This window comes from Cyprinus carpio, chromosome A6 (assembly GCF_018340385.1).
Source record: "Cyprinus carpio isolate SPL01 chromosome A6, ASM1834038v1, whole genome shotgun sequence".
Lineage (NCBI taxonomy): Eukaryota > Metazoa > Chordata > Actinopteri > Cypriniformes > Cyprinidae > Cyprinus > Cyprinus carpio.
The window spans coordinates 3,850,179-3,866,017 of record NC_056577.1 but is presented as its reverse complement, the minus strand read 5'-3'; the positions used below and the strand labels follow the sequence as shown (position 1 = coordinate 3,866,017).

Sequence of the window (15,839 nt, the reverse complement as noted above, 5' to 3'; positions counted from 1 at the left end):
GATCACTGTCTAGCCAAGACGTGCCAAAGCAAGGAGTAGGGGAAAACCTTGGAGTAAAATTTGATTTAATATTTAAACAATAAAAAATAATAATTATAAAACAAATAAACAAACTGCTAACCGTGTACCATTTTTTAAATAGAATAAAAACTATCCAATTATAAAAACAATAAACAAAACTGAAAGTTACAGATGCTCTGGTGAAGTAGAAATATATATATTTTATTTTATATATATATATATTTCATATATAAATATTGTGTCTAAATATATATAATATATATATATATATATAGATTTTATATATAATATTTTTTTTTGGTTTAAATAATATTTTTAGTAACTGGGTCTCTACACACGAAAAAATATATAGCTTAAATTTTAGGATGGGGTTATCATATTTAGGGGTCCATGGAATATAAAAGATTTTAAACTATGCTGAGAAAACGCATCCATCCAACCCTGACACACACACACACACACACACACACACACACACACACACACACACACACACACTGATGTGAGTCTAGTTTTCTCTAAATAAGGCAGCTTATCTCTTTTCCTGTCATTTCATGTTGATTCCTCTGAGTATCTCACTCTCTGTGTGTCCTACACAGACACAGGCTCAACATTCCTTGCCCTTATACGGCTAAATCCCTGCTGTGGGCGGGCTCTGTTTGGGAGAACAGAGGCCTCTGATTGGCTGAGAGTGAAATGGGAGGGGTGCATTACTCAAGCTGATGCTCTGGAGAAACTTTTGTGTCTCGAAATAGTAACAGACAGTCTAACTTTCCAGCACAAAGACACGGTCCAGTGGACAACACAATCCATCAGCTGAAGCAGAGGTGAGTTATGATGTGCTATTGTGCTTTGGTTTGGTTTTATGTGCTATAAAGTCTTATTAACTGAAGCTTTGTATGAGTTTGGGACACTGAGGAAAGATCTGGATGGAGCTGGTGACGTATGTTGCAGTCATGGAGCTAAAAGTGACCCAGGATCATCGCTCATATGCTGAGCAAAGGATCTGATGCACATTTAGGGCTTTGTTTAGTTATTGGAGCTTGTCAACATACAACTCATATAAACCTTCATTGTCTAAAGAATCTCTTGAGTTTCAAATACTGTGCTTTTCTTTGCATGTAGTTTAGCTGTAAGTGCTTCACTGGAAAAGAGTGTTTGGCCTTTTTGTGTGCCGTTGAGGTCAAAAGTCACCGGTAATGTAACCACTGGCCGGAGAACAGATCCTGAAACAGTAGAAGCAACTCATTAACAGAGATCAAGAATAAGGATATAATGATTTTATTGTAGTCTTCACTGAGAGCAGATGAATCTTTACTATTGTTAAACAGCACTGAAGTGATAATGAAGCAAAATCACTGGATAGTTTGTCCGTGTCTCTCTGAAAAGAGTCATTGAGGAATTCTTGTGTTTGCAAAACTAAATCCAGAGACTACAAACATTTGAGGGAGAATGTGATGGTGTTTGGTCATTTATGGACGTTCATACGAGCTGAAGTTAGTCATCATCACTCAGTGAGAGACGCACAGTTAGAGTACGACTTGAATCTTCTGAAATGTTGATTTGTGTCATTTAAAAAGGATGATTGTTTTAGAGACACACAAACCAAATAAAACCACAGAATTCATTAGGTCCATAGATAATACTTACGGATGGTGCTCCTGTTTTCCCTCCGTAATGATGTCACTTCCTGTAGGATGAGTCAGTTTTGTTAGAAAAAATAAATAAAATAAAAAACAGGATAGAAAGTGACAATGAGGACATGGGGAAAAAATAATCAATAATTAAAACAATATTGAAACCCCAAGTTTAACCAAATTTATTCCACTAAATATCAAAAATATTGTTTTATTTTTAACAAAAAAAATGATAAAAAATTAAAACAATATTTAAAACACTAATTCATCCAATTAAAATAATATATAAGCCCAGGTTTAACTCAATTTATCAAATTAAAACCCAAGAATACCGTTTCATTTTAACACAATTTTATCAATGATTAAAACAAGATTTAAACACAAGTTTAACCAAATTTATCCAATTAAAACGTAAGAACATTGTAGTTTTCTACAGAAGTTTAAAGCTGTTCAACAATTAAAACAAAATGTAACCTAATTTTTTTAAATTAAAGCCCAGTAATATATTGTTTTATTGTTATCCAGTATATTATGACATACACAAATAAGGGCATGTGTGCTGCAGGATGATGATGTCCTTCAGGCGGTCGAACCGTCTGTTTCTAAATTCCTGCATTTAATCCTGTGGTCAAGCAATAAATTCCAAAAATACTAAAACTACCACACACACACACACACACACACACACATGCACTGCCTGAAAATAAGCAGATAGTTAATCAGGTCCATAAATACTGGTCCTACCTCATACTCCCAAAACACACCGCACAGGAATAATGCAGTCAGAGTTTAAAACTCTCGGCATTTTATACCAAAATGAGGAAGCAATTGTAGGATATAAATATGATGTTACCCATATTCATAACAGACAGTTTAGTGCTGCATAGGAAGTAGGTTTCTTCAGTGTGCGATTAATGTGATATGAAGAGACTGAGCAGGATGTTTGCATACGTACCAGCGCGGCTATAGAAGAAATAAACGGATCATTGCACATCATTTGCTTACTTTATTGAGCAGATATTGAGATACTATGAATACACGAGCAATAAAAGCACAGATATGAAAATGACTGGTAGCTGACTGTGGCCATCCAGCAGGACTGTATAACAGTAATTACATATTCACAATGAATGATGTATTCATAAATGTTTAATGCGTTTTGAAACAGATGGTTATGGTGTGCTTCTGTTCTCATTGAACTCAACAGAAACCATCTGTGACATCTGATGCTCAAGGCTTTACTGGCCTTCAGTGAATCAGATATCAAATGTTTTCTAGATCAAAGTGGACTAATGTCCTTAAAGAACACCCGCTTTGGAAGAGCGACTGCTAACTAAATTCTTATTCTTAAAAGGCACATCTTAAAGTGACTTTTGGTCTGTCTATAAATCCTCATTTTTAAAGCCTCTTTACAGTCCTGCTCTCAGAGTGAGTTTTTCTGAGAGCTGGACATATAAATATATTTTATTTGAACATATACTGTGATGCTGTGCATTTGGACCAGTGTTACATAGGTCTGAGTAATATTAATATTAATACATTTTTATTTTTATTCTTTATTTTAGTTGAAATTTTAGTAATTTTGTTGTGTTTTATCATTTTATATGTCTATCACTTTTTTATATTTTTTTTCTTCAGTTTTAGTTTGAGTTATTTCAGTACAAGTTAAATTTTGAAAATGAGAAGGTTTTTTTGCTTTAGCTCTTACATCTTTTTCAGTTAACTCTCTAATAGTTTTTTGATTTGGATTTAAGTTTTGAACTTATGCCCGATAACCGTGGTTATTATGCATGATCACACTAAATTTTTATTTTTTATTTTTACTGTAATTCACACTGAAAGCTGGTTCTTAAAAAACATACGAGTCTATGGTTTGCTGATTTGCTAAATCACCCTTCATCACACTGGTTCCAGGATTTTTCCATAGGCTTTTGGATCATTAGATATTCTATAATGATAATCATCACAAATGAACACATTTATGAATTTTGAAAATGGGCAGAAGTAAAAACTAAAACAACCCTTTAATTACATATTCTACATGCATGACTTAAGATACATCTGTACTACATATAAATTAAAGGCTATACACTAGAATTTTAGAACTTTATTCAGCAAATAAAAGATATGCAAATGATTTCTCAAAATGCAGATATTGTGGTAGTTCACATCTCATACCTCTTGATCCACAACGAGGCTGTAAAAGTGAGTAGACGACGTTTAATGTCCCTGACAGCCTCTGTAGGAGATACTTGTTATCAACCACTTTATACAAGACAAGTAAAAGCCTTAAAACATCACAAGGGTGTATTACTGATGGATTTCATTTTGTAAAATAAAACTTGAGCTTGTGTTAAACACAGACCTTATTTCCTGCATTTAACCAAAAACCCAAACTGATTGACTTTGACATTTTCCTAAAGTTTTCTTGACCAAACTCATCTACTCTGGAGCCTATAGTTGCAGAAACATTAATCAACATCTTCTGCTCTCTCCAGACCTGAAACTCCGTCATCATGTCCAGCAAGCGAGCAAAGGGAAAGACCACTAAGAAGAGGCCACAGAGAGCCACTTCAAATGTGTTTGCCATGTTTGACCAGTCACAGATCCAGGAGTTCAAGGAGGCCTTCAACATGATCGACCAGAACCGAGACGGATTCATCGATAAAGAGGATCTCCATGACATGCTGGCCTCTTTGGGTGAGTCTGACGGAGAGGAACTGATGTCATAATAGTCTTCTGGATCAAATACTGACCTTCTCTTTGGTGTGTGTGTGGTACCTGTGCTCAGGTAAGAACCCGTCTGAAGATTACCTGGATGGGATGATGAGTGAAGCTCCGGGGCCCATCAACTTCACCATGTTCCTCACTATGTTTGGAGAACGGCTCAATGGAACCGACCCGGAGGATGTCATCAGGAACGCTTTTGCCTGCTTCGACGAGGAAGGATCCGGTAAAACAAAAACTGCCTCAATATCAAAAGTTTGACCAGACCTGCAAAAATAGAAAAATAAATAAATGTAATAATAGAAAAATAAATAAAGGAATATATGACTTTATAAAAAAATACAATTAATTAATTTGTTAATTTATTTTTGTATTACCTTTCCCCTTAATTTATTATTATTTTTTGTATTTATTTTTAACTTTTTTCTTTTATTTTTTATTTATTTTCAGATTTAATTGTTTGTTCATTTTTATATATATATATTTTTTCCCCAAATATATTTATTTCCATAATTAATAATAAATTTATTTATTTTAAATTTCTGCAGTTTTCGGCCTCCATAACAGAGGGGTGACATATAGGGAAATTTTATATAATGAATAAATATAGAAATACATATATGGGAATAAATAAATAAAAAAGAATAAAAATGTAAAAACAAATTACAATAATAAAGTTAAAAATAAATAATAAATATAAGACAAATTACATAAAATTAAAATATAAATTCAGGATTAATTAGAAAAAACAACCCTTTAATTACATATTCTGGATGCTTACATGCATGACTAAAGATACATCTGTACTAGATATAAATTAAAGGTTATACACTAGAATTTTAGAACTTTATTCAGCAAATAAAAGATATACAAATGATTTCTCAAAATGCAGATATTGTGGTAGTTCACATCTCATAGCTCTTTATCTACATGTTAAACAAATGAACTGCTCTAGCTGCGTGTTTGATTCTCGTCTGTAAAGGTTTCATTCATGAAGACCACCTGCGAGAGCTGCTGACCACCATGGGAGACCGTTTCACAGATGAAGATGTGGACGAACTCTTCAGAGAGGCTCCCATTGACAAAAAGGGCAACTTTAACTACGGCGAATTCACCCGGATTCTCAAACACGGAGCCAAAGACAAAGACGACATGTAGACGATCAGAGAGCATCAGCCGCAGCTGCACAACGCATTACAAACACATCAGCATCTAGAAGTCAAGAAAAACACAGCATTTCATATAAAAAATATTCAGTGATCTATAAAAGAAGTACTTTTTCTCCAAATGCATTTAATATGACCAGATTATATTGCTAAGAATCTGTGCAATGTGCTCTTCAGCTGCGGCTGGAAGTCTTGAGCTTTCTGAATCTGTGCAGCTCAGAAATGAAACTATTAGATTGGAGATGTCATAAACCTGTAGACAAAGATATTTTTCCATGTGCATTTATAAGGATTATCACTATCTCCCTCTCACTGAGAGATATTATCAGAGATCAGAAACGTGATGGGTATTTTTAAACATTTTGAAGTCATTAATGGAAGTAAAACTACAGAATGACAAATTCCTCCACTTTTCAAGCTGCACATTTCCTGATAACTCTTTGAAGCAGACTTTGGGATAAGTTGATTTTTTCGGTGGTAATGCTACTTGTATTTTCCCATTAATATTTGGCTTATAAAATGTGTATTTAAAGTGGCAGCTCTCAGACATGAAGTGATCCATCATATGAACATGAAACATTTTATACCGAAATAAAGATGCTCTTAAACTACAGTGAATTCTCAAAATCATTTCTGTGCATGCAGAAATCAACAGTACTCATTTCTGGACATTTCCCAATGGGTGAAAATCTGTAAAATAAAACCATTTCCATTACTCTACAACATTAATACAAATATATGAAAAAAGAAGCTTTATTTCTCTGTAATGTTTGTATAAAAAGACATCAAATAAAATCTTAAGGCAGATATTGCACAGACTAGTCCAAAGGTTTTCTAAGGAAGCAGGTAAGGCACAAATGCCAGCTTTACTGCCCTCAGTTATACATACATAGAATCTTTAAAAAAAAAAATCCATTGGTCATACAGGAGATAGCTATGCATTTTTGATGTATATACACATTAAAACAGATCTACGCCAGACAAAAACCTGAATGATATATTTACATGTTTCACATTGTCATCCAGAAGACCCTTTTAGCAATAAGAACATCAATAATACAGTTCCAGGAATATTAATATTGGTCTTTCTGAAGAAGTGAAAAAATAGAGAACATCATATGAAATATATAGAGTTACTTCCAGTACCCATCACTGTTTCAGTAACTAACTGAATGATCACAGTGTTTCTGAAGTGTTAGTTAATTAGATCTGTAATACAGTTTGTGATGCTACAGCATGACAGTTGATTTCTCATAATCAGCTCAAACATGGCTTTAAAAAAATGCACCTTTTAGAATTAAATTAAAAACTCCCTTTGTGATGTCAGAGAAGAAAATAAAATGACTCAAACCCAAGACGGAAAACTGCAATAAACAAACCTGAGACACACTGAAAAACAAGAAGAAACATGTACAGTACTACAGACGTGACCTCAATGAGAAATTACGCAGCATGATAAAAACTAATCAGAATTATGGCACGTTTGTGAGTGAATAAACTGAAATGACGTGATCCGCATCATAAGCATCTTAAAAAGGTTAAGACCATTACTATTAAGACTAATCTGTTCTCAGTTTCATGGAAACTACAAGCATAAATTCATAATGCATCTAGGTCCTCTAGTGTCCAAAAAAAGAAAGAGACTAAGCTCATGAAACCACTGTTTCTAAATAATATCCGTTAGTTCTCTAGATACATTCACATATGATTGATGAATGAGAAAGAAGCACTTCAGTTCATCTCAGAGAGGTACGAACAGACTTTAAATTCATCTTGGAAATGCATGAAACACTTTTAGCATCAAGAATAAATCCACTCACTAACACACGAATGTGTTAATAATATGTTAAACAATTATTAATGCTGATCATCTACTTCACCTAACAATACTGTATGAACAATAATCATTTCAGCAACAATAAAGCTACAGCCCTATGATCACGTTACATGAGAAGTGAAGAAAATCAATGTCAGCTGTCTTTGAGACGACAGACACGAGACGTGAGGGATGATCTCCGCAGTGCGATCAATTTCCTAAAGCGCACGTCACGGCGCACGAAAGAGTGCTCGGATCTTAATCTGAGACTGGATAGACGATCCTGACATAACAACGAGGAGGTGAAATTGGACTATAAAGTGCAGGAAATATGACCAAAAAAAAAAAAAAAAAACCTCACACTACTGGGAAAGACTTTCAACGTTGAGATTGTAGAAGTAGAGGCTTCATCAGCAGTGGCTCTCAGGCAAAATTGGAGCATAGTATTAATTAAATCAAAGAGAGCACATTTGGTTGCTAAATGCTGACATTTAAATGCTGCATGCTGGTCTTTGCATTCACAGATCACAACAGATATGTAAAGCATGCTATACGACACACAGATGTCTAACCCTAGTGGATATACTGAGGAAAACGGGCGTATGTGGAGCTTCTTTATCAGAAACAATACAAGGCCACATCAACTACAAATGTTCAAATGAAAATCTCTTGGCTGTAAACCTGAGTTGCGCAGGTTTGCTGGTGTTTGCACATGGTTAATATTTCCACCTGAACAGACCTCCACCTGGTCTCGGAGTCTGAAATGCTGGATTATTTTCGAAGAGCATTTTATGCATGCCCATGTAGTTAAAAAAAAAAAAAAAAAAAAAACACAAAAGTTTTGGCTTAAAAACTATCAAAATGTCTTAAAAATACATTGTGGTGTAGAGAAGCTTCACTCCTGAATCCCCTGAAGTGAATTTCAGTGAAGAGCCTCTCTGGGTACCAAGCAACATCCATACGGTATCCATGACAATGATTTGGGGAGGCAGGTTAACATCTGCTCCAGAGTCTTCCAACAAAAATAAGCAAACAAATGGAGTCTAAAGTGAGTTGGTCTGCTTGAGTTTTTTAGTTAACCGCTTCCGTGACTGTATTACATGTGTACTGCGAAACCCATGTGTGTGAAACCACATTCGCAGGTGGACCGGGTTGTCGGACGCTCCACGCAAAGCTTCCAGATTCTGCATCGGAGACACCAGCCGTGCTCAGAGTGACGGGAGGGCCTGAAAAAGAGTGGCTCATGATAGGAACCGATACAGGTAATACTGAGTTCTCCATCAAGCTAGATGCAGCTTCAGATTTGTCCTTTGAAGGAGTCTCCGAATCGCCGTTCTGGACAAGCGCTCTTGAACTTTCGTTTGGAGGTCCATTTGTTTGCGGTTGCATCGTTTGTTCTTTCTGCTGACTGATTTCTTGCTCTGCCGCTCGCTGCAGGGCCGCATCCACCAGAAGCTTCAGATCACTGAAATCTTGAGGGCAAAGCTCCGGTGGGGTAGGTGGAGGTGTGTTGAACAGGAGCCCAGTCGGGCTCACCGCTCCCAGGGTTGGGACAGAGGTAGAAGCAAATGGTATGGTCGTCAGGTGCTGGTCTCCAGTTAGACCTTCCCATCTCAGCAGACCTCGAGTGTCCAGCTGCATCAGAGCCTGAACACTGCCGTCTCGGTTTCCTGACGACGGCAAGCAACCGGCTCCAGCCAAAATTGCTGTTGCAGTGTTACCCAACAGCCTCAAATCCAATGTGGGGGCGGGGCAGATGACAGAGGAGCGGGTTGAAGAGGCGAGGCATTCTGGGGAGGCGGATCTTTCTGGTTTGCAGGTGCGTCGTGACATTGTAAACTTAGTGGGGTCTTTGCCGTCTTTCCTCAGCAGGTCCGGCAGGAGCCTCCGGCGAGCGTTTATGAACCAGTTACAGATCTACGAACAAAATGAAAGACTTTCGTTTTAGAAACTAAAAATGCCATGGGACTGATCACATTATATAAAGTTCATCAGAATATATGCAGTATACTTAGATATAGCACGATATATAGTACATAGCAAATCTAAACTGCTTGATTGCTTTTATCATCACAAAATGTCAACTATAATATTGGAAGCTCGAATCAGACAAAATCCACAATTAGGCATGAAGATTATCTGCTTTAAAATTGTGTGCATTGTGAAAAGTGCTATAAAAGCAAGTTTTTTCCAGTCATTTGTGGTGAACGGTTAAGGGAGGACTGATCCTGTCATGTATCAGTAAAAAATTAACTGGTAACACTTTAGTATAGGGACCAATTCTCACTTAACTAGTTGCTTTTTAGCATGCCTATTATTAACATATTGGCTATTTATTAGTACTTATAAACCATATATTCAGCACGACCATATTCTACATCCCTAATTCTACCCAATACCTAAACTTAACAACTACCTTACTAAATATTAATAAGCAGAAAATTAGGAGTTTGAGGCAAAAGTCGTAGTTAATGGTTTGTTAATGGTTTAGTTTGTTGCTAAATTGGCGTCCCCTGATGGCGCCGCAGTGAACTGCATGCTGTGTCAGACAGACAGCTGGCTCTAATGGAGACTAGAGGAAATATGCAGCACAGGCCTCGCCGCCTACATTCCTGTGCTCTGACAACACTGCAGCTCTCGGTCAAGGACAAAACAGCGCAGACTGTGTGGGAAAGTCTTAGTCTTTGAAGATTACAGCCAAATGTAAAAGAGGATCAAAGATACAAAAAATAAAATACTAGAAAGAGAAAATTCCTTAAACTGAACTTGATGATTAACAAGACTTTTGTCTCTGGTCCACTATGTAGATTAATCTGGAAAAAACATGCTCACTTTGACAAAAAGGACATCTGACATTCATAACCAAATTAACAAGCTTATGCACTATATTCTGAAACCATATAAAAGCTGTGAGGAACAAACCAAGATTTAAGACTAAATGAGATATAAATAAGTATAAATTTGTAATACTTGTATGATAATTTTGCCTTTTGAACTTTTTTAGTTTCATTGTAATTGCAAGGATATATCATATTGGTTTGAAACATGAAGGCAAGTAAAAGGACATTTTCAAATTTAAGTTTGGGGGGGGGGGGTCTAATGGGATTGCATGCATTGTGAGTTATTTACACTGTTTAAGAGTTGGATTCTCATGCTAAACATGGTCAAAGTTTATCTGTAAATCTGATAAAACTAAAGACTCTTCTGAGATATGAAGGATGCAATACTACGCTATACTCAAGATAAACATGAGACTGGCAGAAACGGTGTGTGTTAAGTTTAAACTTATACTTTTGCATTCAAATGTCAAAGTTTAAGTTTTATTCTAAATGCATAAAAAAAACTGTCATACAGGTTTGAAACAGATTAAAGTATGACAATTTTGCCTTTAGAGTGGGAAAACTGAAGGCAAGTAAAATAAAACTAAAATTTAAGTCTAAATAAGATTATATTTATGATACTTTTATTGTAATTTTGCATTTTTAGCTTGAAAACATCAGTTTCATTGTAAATGCATGAAAAATATCATACTGCTTTGAAACATAAATGCAAGTAAAGGAGATTTTTTTTTTAAATTCAGTTCTAAAGATTAAGTTTATGATACTTAAATGCTTAGAAGTTTTAGTTTTGTTGTAATTGCATGGAAAACTGCGTGCAGAAGTTTAGTTTGATCTCACCTGTGACACAGATAGATGCGTCTGTCCAGACAGGCTCAGTTTCTCCTGCTCTGATGGATAAGCGTTGAAGCGATGCTCGTACAGCCATTCCCTCAGAACCTGAACGGATTCTTTGGGGAGGTTTCCGCGGCGGCGGCGTTTGGAGGCAGACCCGCTTCTTCTGCCGCTGGTGGACAGGTTGAGAGGGTAACTGTCGTCTTCACATGGGTCACTGTCCGACATGGCAGAAAACTCAGTGTCTCCATTCTGGTCCTCCTCAAAGGCTAAGATGAAGACAGCAACAGAAATACTAGTCTCAAAAAAGCATTCATGAGGAATGAAAGTCATCTTGTTTAGGTTACAAATTTTTTTTGCAAAGTATGCACATTCTTGCATGCATAACAGCCAGAGGATCTTCTAAATTTGGCAAAATGTGCAGGAAAAGAGAGAACACCGCATGCAATACTGCATCCTACAACACAATGCTTCCATTTTAACAATGCAATTGAACTCATGCAACTGAAATTGCGAAACAGTTCTTATCTTACGACTGAATTGTCTCGGTCAACCATTTAAAAGTGTCCCACAGATAAATCCGCTTGACTGCACTCCATTTACACATCAAAACACTATTGAGTCTGAACTGCTCCGCCATTCACACCTTCACCCAGACAGTGTCTCCTCACCCCCATCCTGACGCTCACAAACCAGAGGGAAATGAAGCTTATCTAGTGCACTATTGAGCTTTACAGGTGGTCCAAACAAGTGTTTTAACTTAACAATGAGCATTATAATGAAAGCACTAACTGCTGCTTACTAAGACAATCACTATCACCAAATAAAGCAGACATTATAATTCATGCAGTTGATTCTCAAATCGGCCATTAACAACATGTAACCATTGCTGAAGGGAATATGCTTTTTCACTGACCCATTCCAAAACATTTACCTTCAAGTATTTGATCACATACTTGCCTCTAAATCATTGCACTGAGATGAAAGACAGCATAACTTTTTTTTTTATACATAAAGTTGAGAAGTGCATCATTTCAAGGCCCTTAAACCCAAAACTAAAGCAGCAAGACAAAGCCGGTTTAGAGCTAATAAACTCTAGACAAGCACTTTAACTACTAAAATTAAATTAAATTCTCAAAAACACTCTGAAAGAGCTTTTAACTCACCGCACTACCTAGTGTCACTCTGTAAGCCCCAGTTACTACAGTTGTTGTAAATATCATTACAGGATCTTCTTCAAACTATGCAAGAATCTGCATTTTTGACAGTGGGGATAATACCAAGTTTCCACTATTTTACTTGAGCAACAATCACAGTATTGGCCTAAATACTGCAATACTGACAAAAAACACAGTCCGAGCGGTCACAGTGAAAACACACATTCATTTCTGTGTGAAAGCTAAACCCAGACGTGTGTATCAGACACACTCCAGCAGCTCAGAGTTTCTTTCTCCTGCTGAAACCTGAAGCCTTAAAGAGCAGCTAAAAATGTGGGAGTTCCTGAGACCCACTTTAACAAAGCAGATTGTGTGTGTGTGTGTCCTCTGGGCATTCATTCTCCAGTCTGCAACTGTATCCCTGTTTCCCTTATCATTTGTAGCATTATGCAGTTTCCTTAAATGTATTTGACAAATAAAAACGTGTGTTTCTTTAAGTGGTGGATGCATAATCCAAAATAGAGCTGCATTACAGAATATTACATAAACTGGAAAGTCGACAAAGATGTAAAAATACCTAGAGTGGAACAAAATAATAGGAAAATCTGCCCTTCTGAATCTCATGTGACTTTTTTCCTCGATTACACAACTCTTAGTTCATGCACATGAACCTCTAACATAAAACCAATGCAACAAAATGCTTGAATGAACTCCACATCTACGACGTCATTTCCCCCTTCATTACTTCCACATTGCATGCTGACCGAAACGCATAAGAATATCTGTAGTTCCAAACAAACACGAGGGCCACGTACAACACATGCACTCCGCGTCTTCAGCGTCATTTACTGCAACTTTCTCCTTTTATTGAAAACGCTTACATTTTAAATTAAATAGGCCTATAAATGCGATCTAACAAAAGTCTTCTTGTAGACGAGAATAAACAAACGGGGCCGCAGACGCGCGAAAAGAAACAAACAAACGCGCGCTGACGTCATCGGACCACAATGATACAATGTAAGAAACGCGTGGAACTCAATAAAGCTGCAAACGCGTGGATCAGCCGCTTCACGAAAGGCCAGAATCAGGAGCACATCTGCGTTTCACGCGTTCAGACTGAAAATCACGCCACGCTGACGGACGCGCAGAAGCACAGCGCGTGGAAACACGGATCTTCAAACGCGCGACACCCCGCATTTGCAAACGATTCTCACCTCTTTTGTTGGGCTTCATCCTGGATGCTGGGAAAAATGCACACGATGTTGGAAGTTGCTTGGTGTGGAAACGCGGGTCCTCTTCAAGCGGAGAGTGTGTTCCTCACACACACACGAGTCAGATCAGAGGAGAAGCTCCAGGAATCAGTGAATCTGCTCATTAGTCATCAGTGTGTCATGAGAGAAAAGCTCGTGTTGACAAACACCCGTTTACCTGCTGCTCCTGCAAACTCTCTCTCTCTCTTTCTCCCTCTGTCCGTCCCTCAATGACAGGCTCTAGGTCCCTCCTCCACACTCCAGGGGCCAATAAGGGCTCCACATCTGTGTGTCATCACTCTTTCATTCAAACACTTGTGAGAGGTCATTTTATTAGCTGCATTTTAAATTTGCAGTCCAGACCTTCATTTTTAAAACTCCACAAATCTTCCAGGCTTTAAAATAAGTAGAGTGAAGTTTTCGCATTTAAACTTTCTATTTATTAATTTTGATTTAGCCATATACTGTATATTTTATGTGAAATGGTGCTACAGTAATGTATGTTGTACACGTGCTCTTCTAACAAATAAATTGTTTATAGAGAGTTTTTGTTTGTAAATCCTATTTTGCATTGCATTCTTTTCTTACACACTGCAACATCTGCATTAGACACTTGATATATGTGCACATATTTATATCCATTTTAACTTTTCATTTGTGCATGCATTTTATTTACTGTCTTTTTATCATTAATAAAATATAAATATTTTCAATATATAAATAAAATACATTTTTCATAAAAAATATTTTAAATATAAATAAAACATTTTCTGACTTAAAATGTTTTCAGCTATATAACTGTCGATAAAATGCAAGTAGTACTTAATCTAAATTTATAATGTAATTTACAATTATTTTAAAATCGACCTTTTATCTATTTTTCTTATTCTACCTCCCATTTTTGGTTAGCATTATATTAGCTGTAAGAGGATATTTAACTGCAATAGCATTTTTTTATTATGTTAGAATACTTGTATTCATATTAATAATAATCTTTCTATCCAGTATAAAAATCTGTGTTCCCTACTTAGAACACAAATATGGGCTGGTCAGGGAAAATGCTCATTTAGATGAATTTCTGTAGGTGTGCTTGCGTGAGTCTGAACCTGTGCATCTCAAACATTAAAGTCTCAAAGTTCAGATATTCATGGCATATGGACCGTGACAGGATATGCAACATTATGTTTCTGTACAACAAAATGTTTCTCAATTACAAAGTCTAACTTTTCCAACACCGTCTGAACATTAAAGCCTGTTGGGAAAAAAAAAGGTATTTTCATAAATGCAGTTTTTTTTGTAGGAAATGGTTCAGTGTTAGTTTGCATACAGATCAGATTTGTGATTTATTTTCTCAACGCCTGTGGCATATCTCACTCTTTCATATGCAGAAATGTGCAGTTCACAATCACAGAGAACAACCACTCGTCTAAACTCAGAAAAGAACTGCTCGTGTTTAAGACCACATTGAAAATGTATTTCTTTTTTACAATCTTAACTGAACTGAAAAAATAAAATTTCCAAACAAAAAAAAAAAACACAAAAAAAATGTATTTCTTTTTTACAATTTTAATAAGGAAATAAGATATTTTATGGTGCTGAGAAAAAATAAAGAGACTTAAACACGTTTGAACTTTACTCAGATTTACTGTATTTCAAACTAAACAAAAGACCCTGACATACACAGCTTAAACTTCATATAGCATTAGACATATTGAACAAATCCTAGTCAGTAAAATATGTGCTTGTTTCATAAAATATTGATTATCAATCTTTATAATAATAATAATAATAATAATCTTAATTCTTGTTGCTACAAACTCTTGCATTTAGATGATTTATTGTTTGACGACCCCCAAAAACTAGTAAAACAGCTGAAGAAAGAGAGAGCGTCCCGTCAGGTCAGAGAGGGTTCGACCGCTGTTGTGTTACTCAGTCACTTAACAGGTGTATAAAAGAGTTTATCTAGTATCCAAGCAGCATGAACAGAGAGGCGCAGAACACACATCCCTGTGTTGCAAATAAGAGTTTCTCCGAAACGCATCTGGTGTGCTGAGGAGATAAACACGGTTTCTGAAGCACACACACGCTCTCTGTGATCCACGGTTTGTGCCGCCGTCCTCAGGGAAGCCCACAAACATCACATGTGGACACACGGCCGGACATGATCGGGAAATGCATGATGTGAAAACCAGTTTCACAACACTGAAACACCAGACAGTGAGAAGCACAGGTCATCAGGTGGACGTTCAACTGATGCAATAATGTTTTCATAGAAGTCCAGACAAATAAAGGATCGTAACATGGTATCTATAGAGTGATCTTCAAAGAAAAATCAGACAAATGTGTATTTTTGCAAACATTGTTGTTGGTTGATTAGTCTGTATTTCTCAGTGT

At 36.5% G+C, this 15,839-nt stretch overlaps 2 protein-coding genes across 3 annotated transcripts; one reads left to right on the top strand and one right to left on the bottom strand.

The window, feature by feature from the left end:
* The first annotated feature begins 693 nt into the window (after positions 1-693).
* Positions 694-6,164, top strand: LOC109053403 (myosin regulatory light polypeptide 9-like). The gene is made up of 4 exons (XM_019070797.2): positions 694-848; positions 4,157-4,358; positions 4,450-4,611; positions 5,368-6,164. The coding sequence occupies exons 2-4, from the start codon at positions 4,175-4,177 to the stop codon at positions 5,541-5,543; spliced, it is 522 nt and encodes a 173-aa protein (XP_018926342.1). The 5' UTR covers positions 694-848; positions 4,157-4,174; the 3' UTR covers positions 5,544-6,164.
* LOC109053404 (homeobox protein TGIF2-like) lies at positions 6,026-13,760 on the bottom strand. 2 transcript variants are annotated; one of them, XM_019070798.2, is made up of 3 exons: positions 13,410-13,760; positions 11,045-11,307; positions 6,026-9,284 (listed from the first exon to the last, which is right to left on the bottom strand). In XM_019070798.2, the coding sequence occupies exons 1-3, from the start codon at positions 13,426-13,428 to the stop codon at positions 8,439-8,441; spliced, it is 1,128 nt and encodes a 375-aa protein (XP_018926343.1). In that variant the 5' UTR covers positions 13,429-13,760; the 3' UTR covers positions 6,026-8,438. The 2 variants fall into 2 exon arrangements, with proteins under 2 accessions (XP_018926343.1, XP_042613507.1); XM_042757573.1 differs by lacking the exon at positions 13,410-13,760 and adding an exon at positions 13,011-13,399.
* Between the last annotated feature and the right edge of the window lie 2,079 nt (positions 13,761-15,839).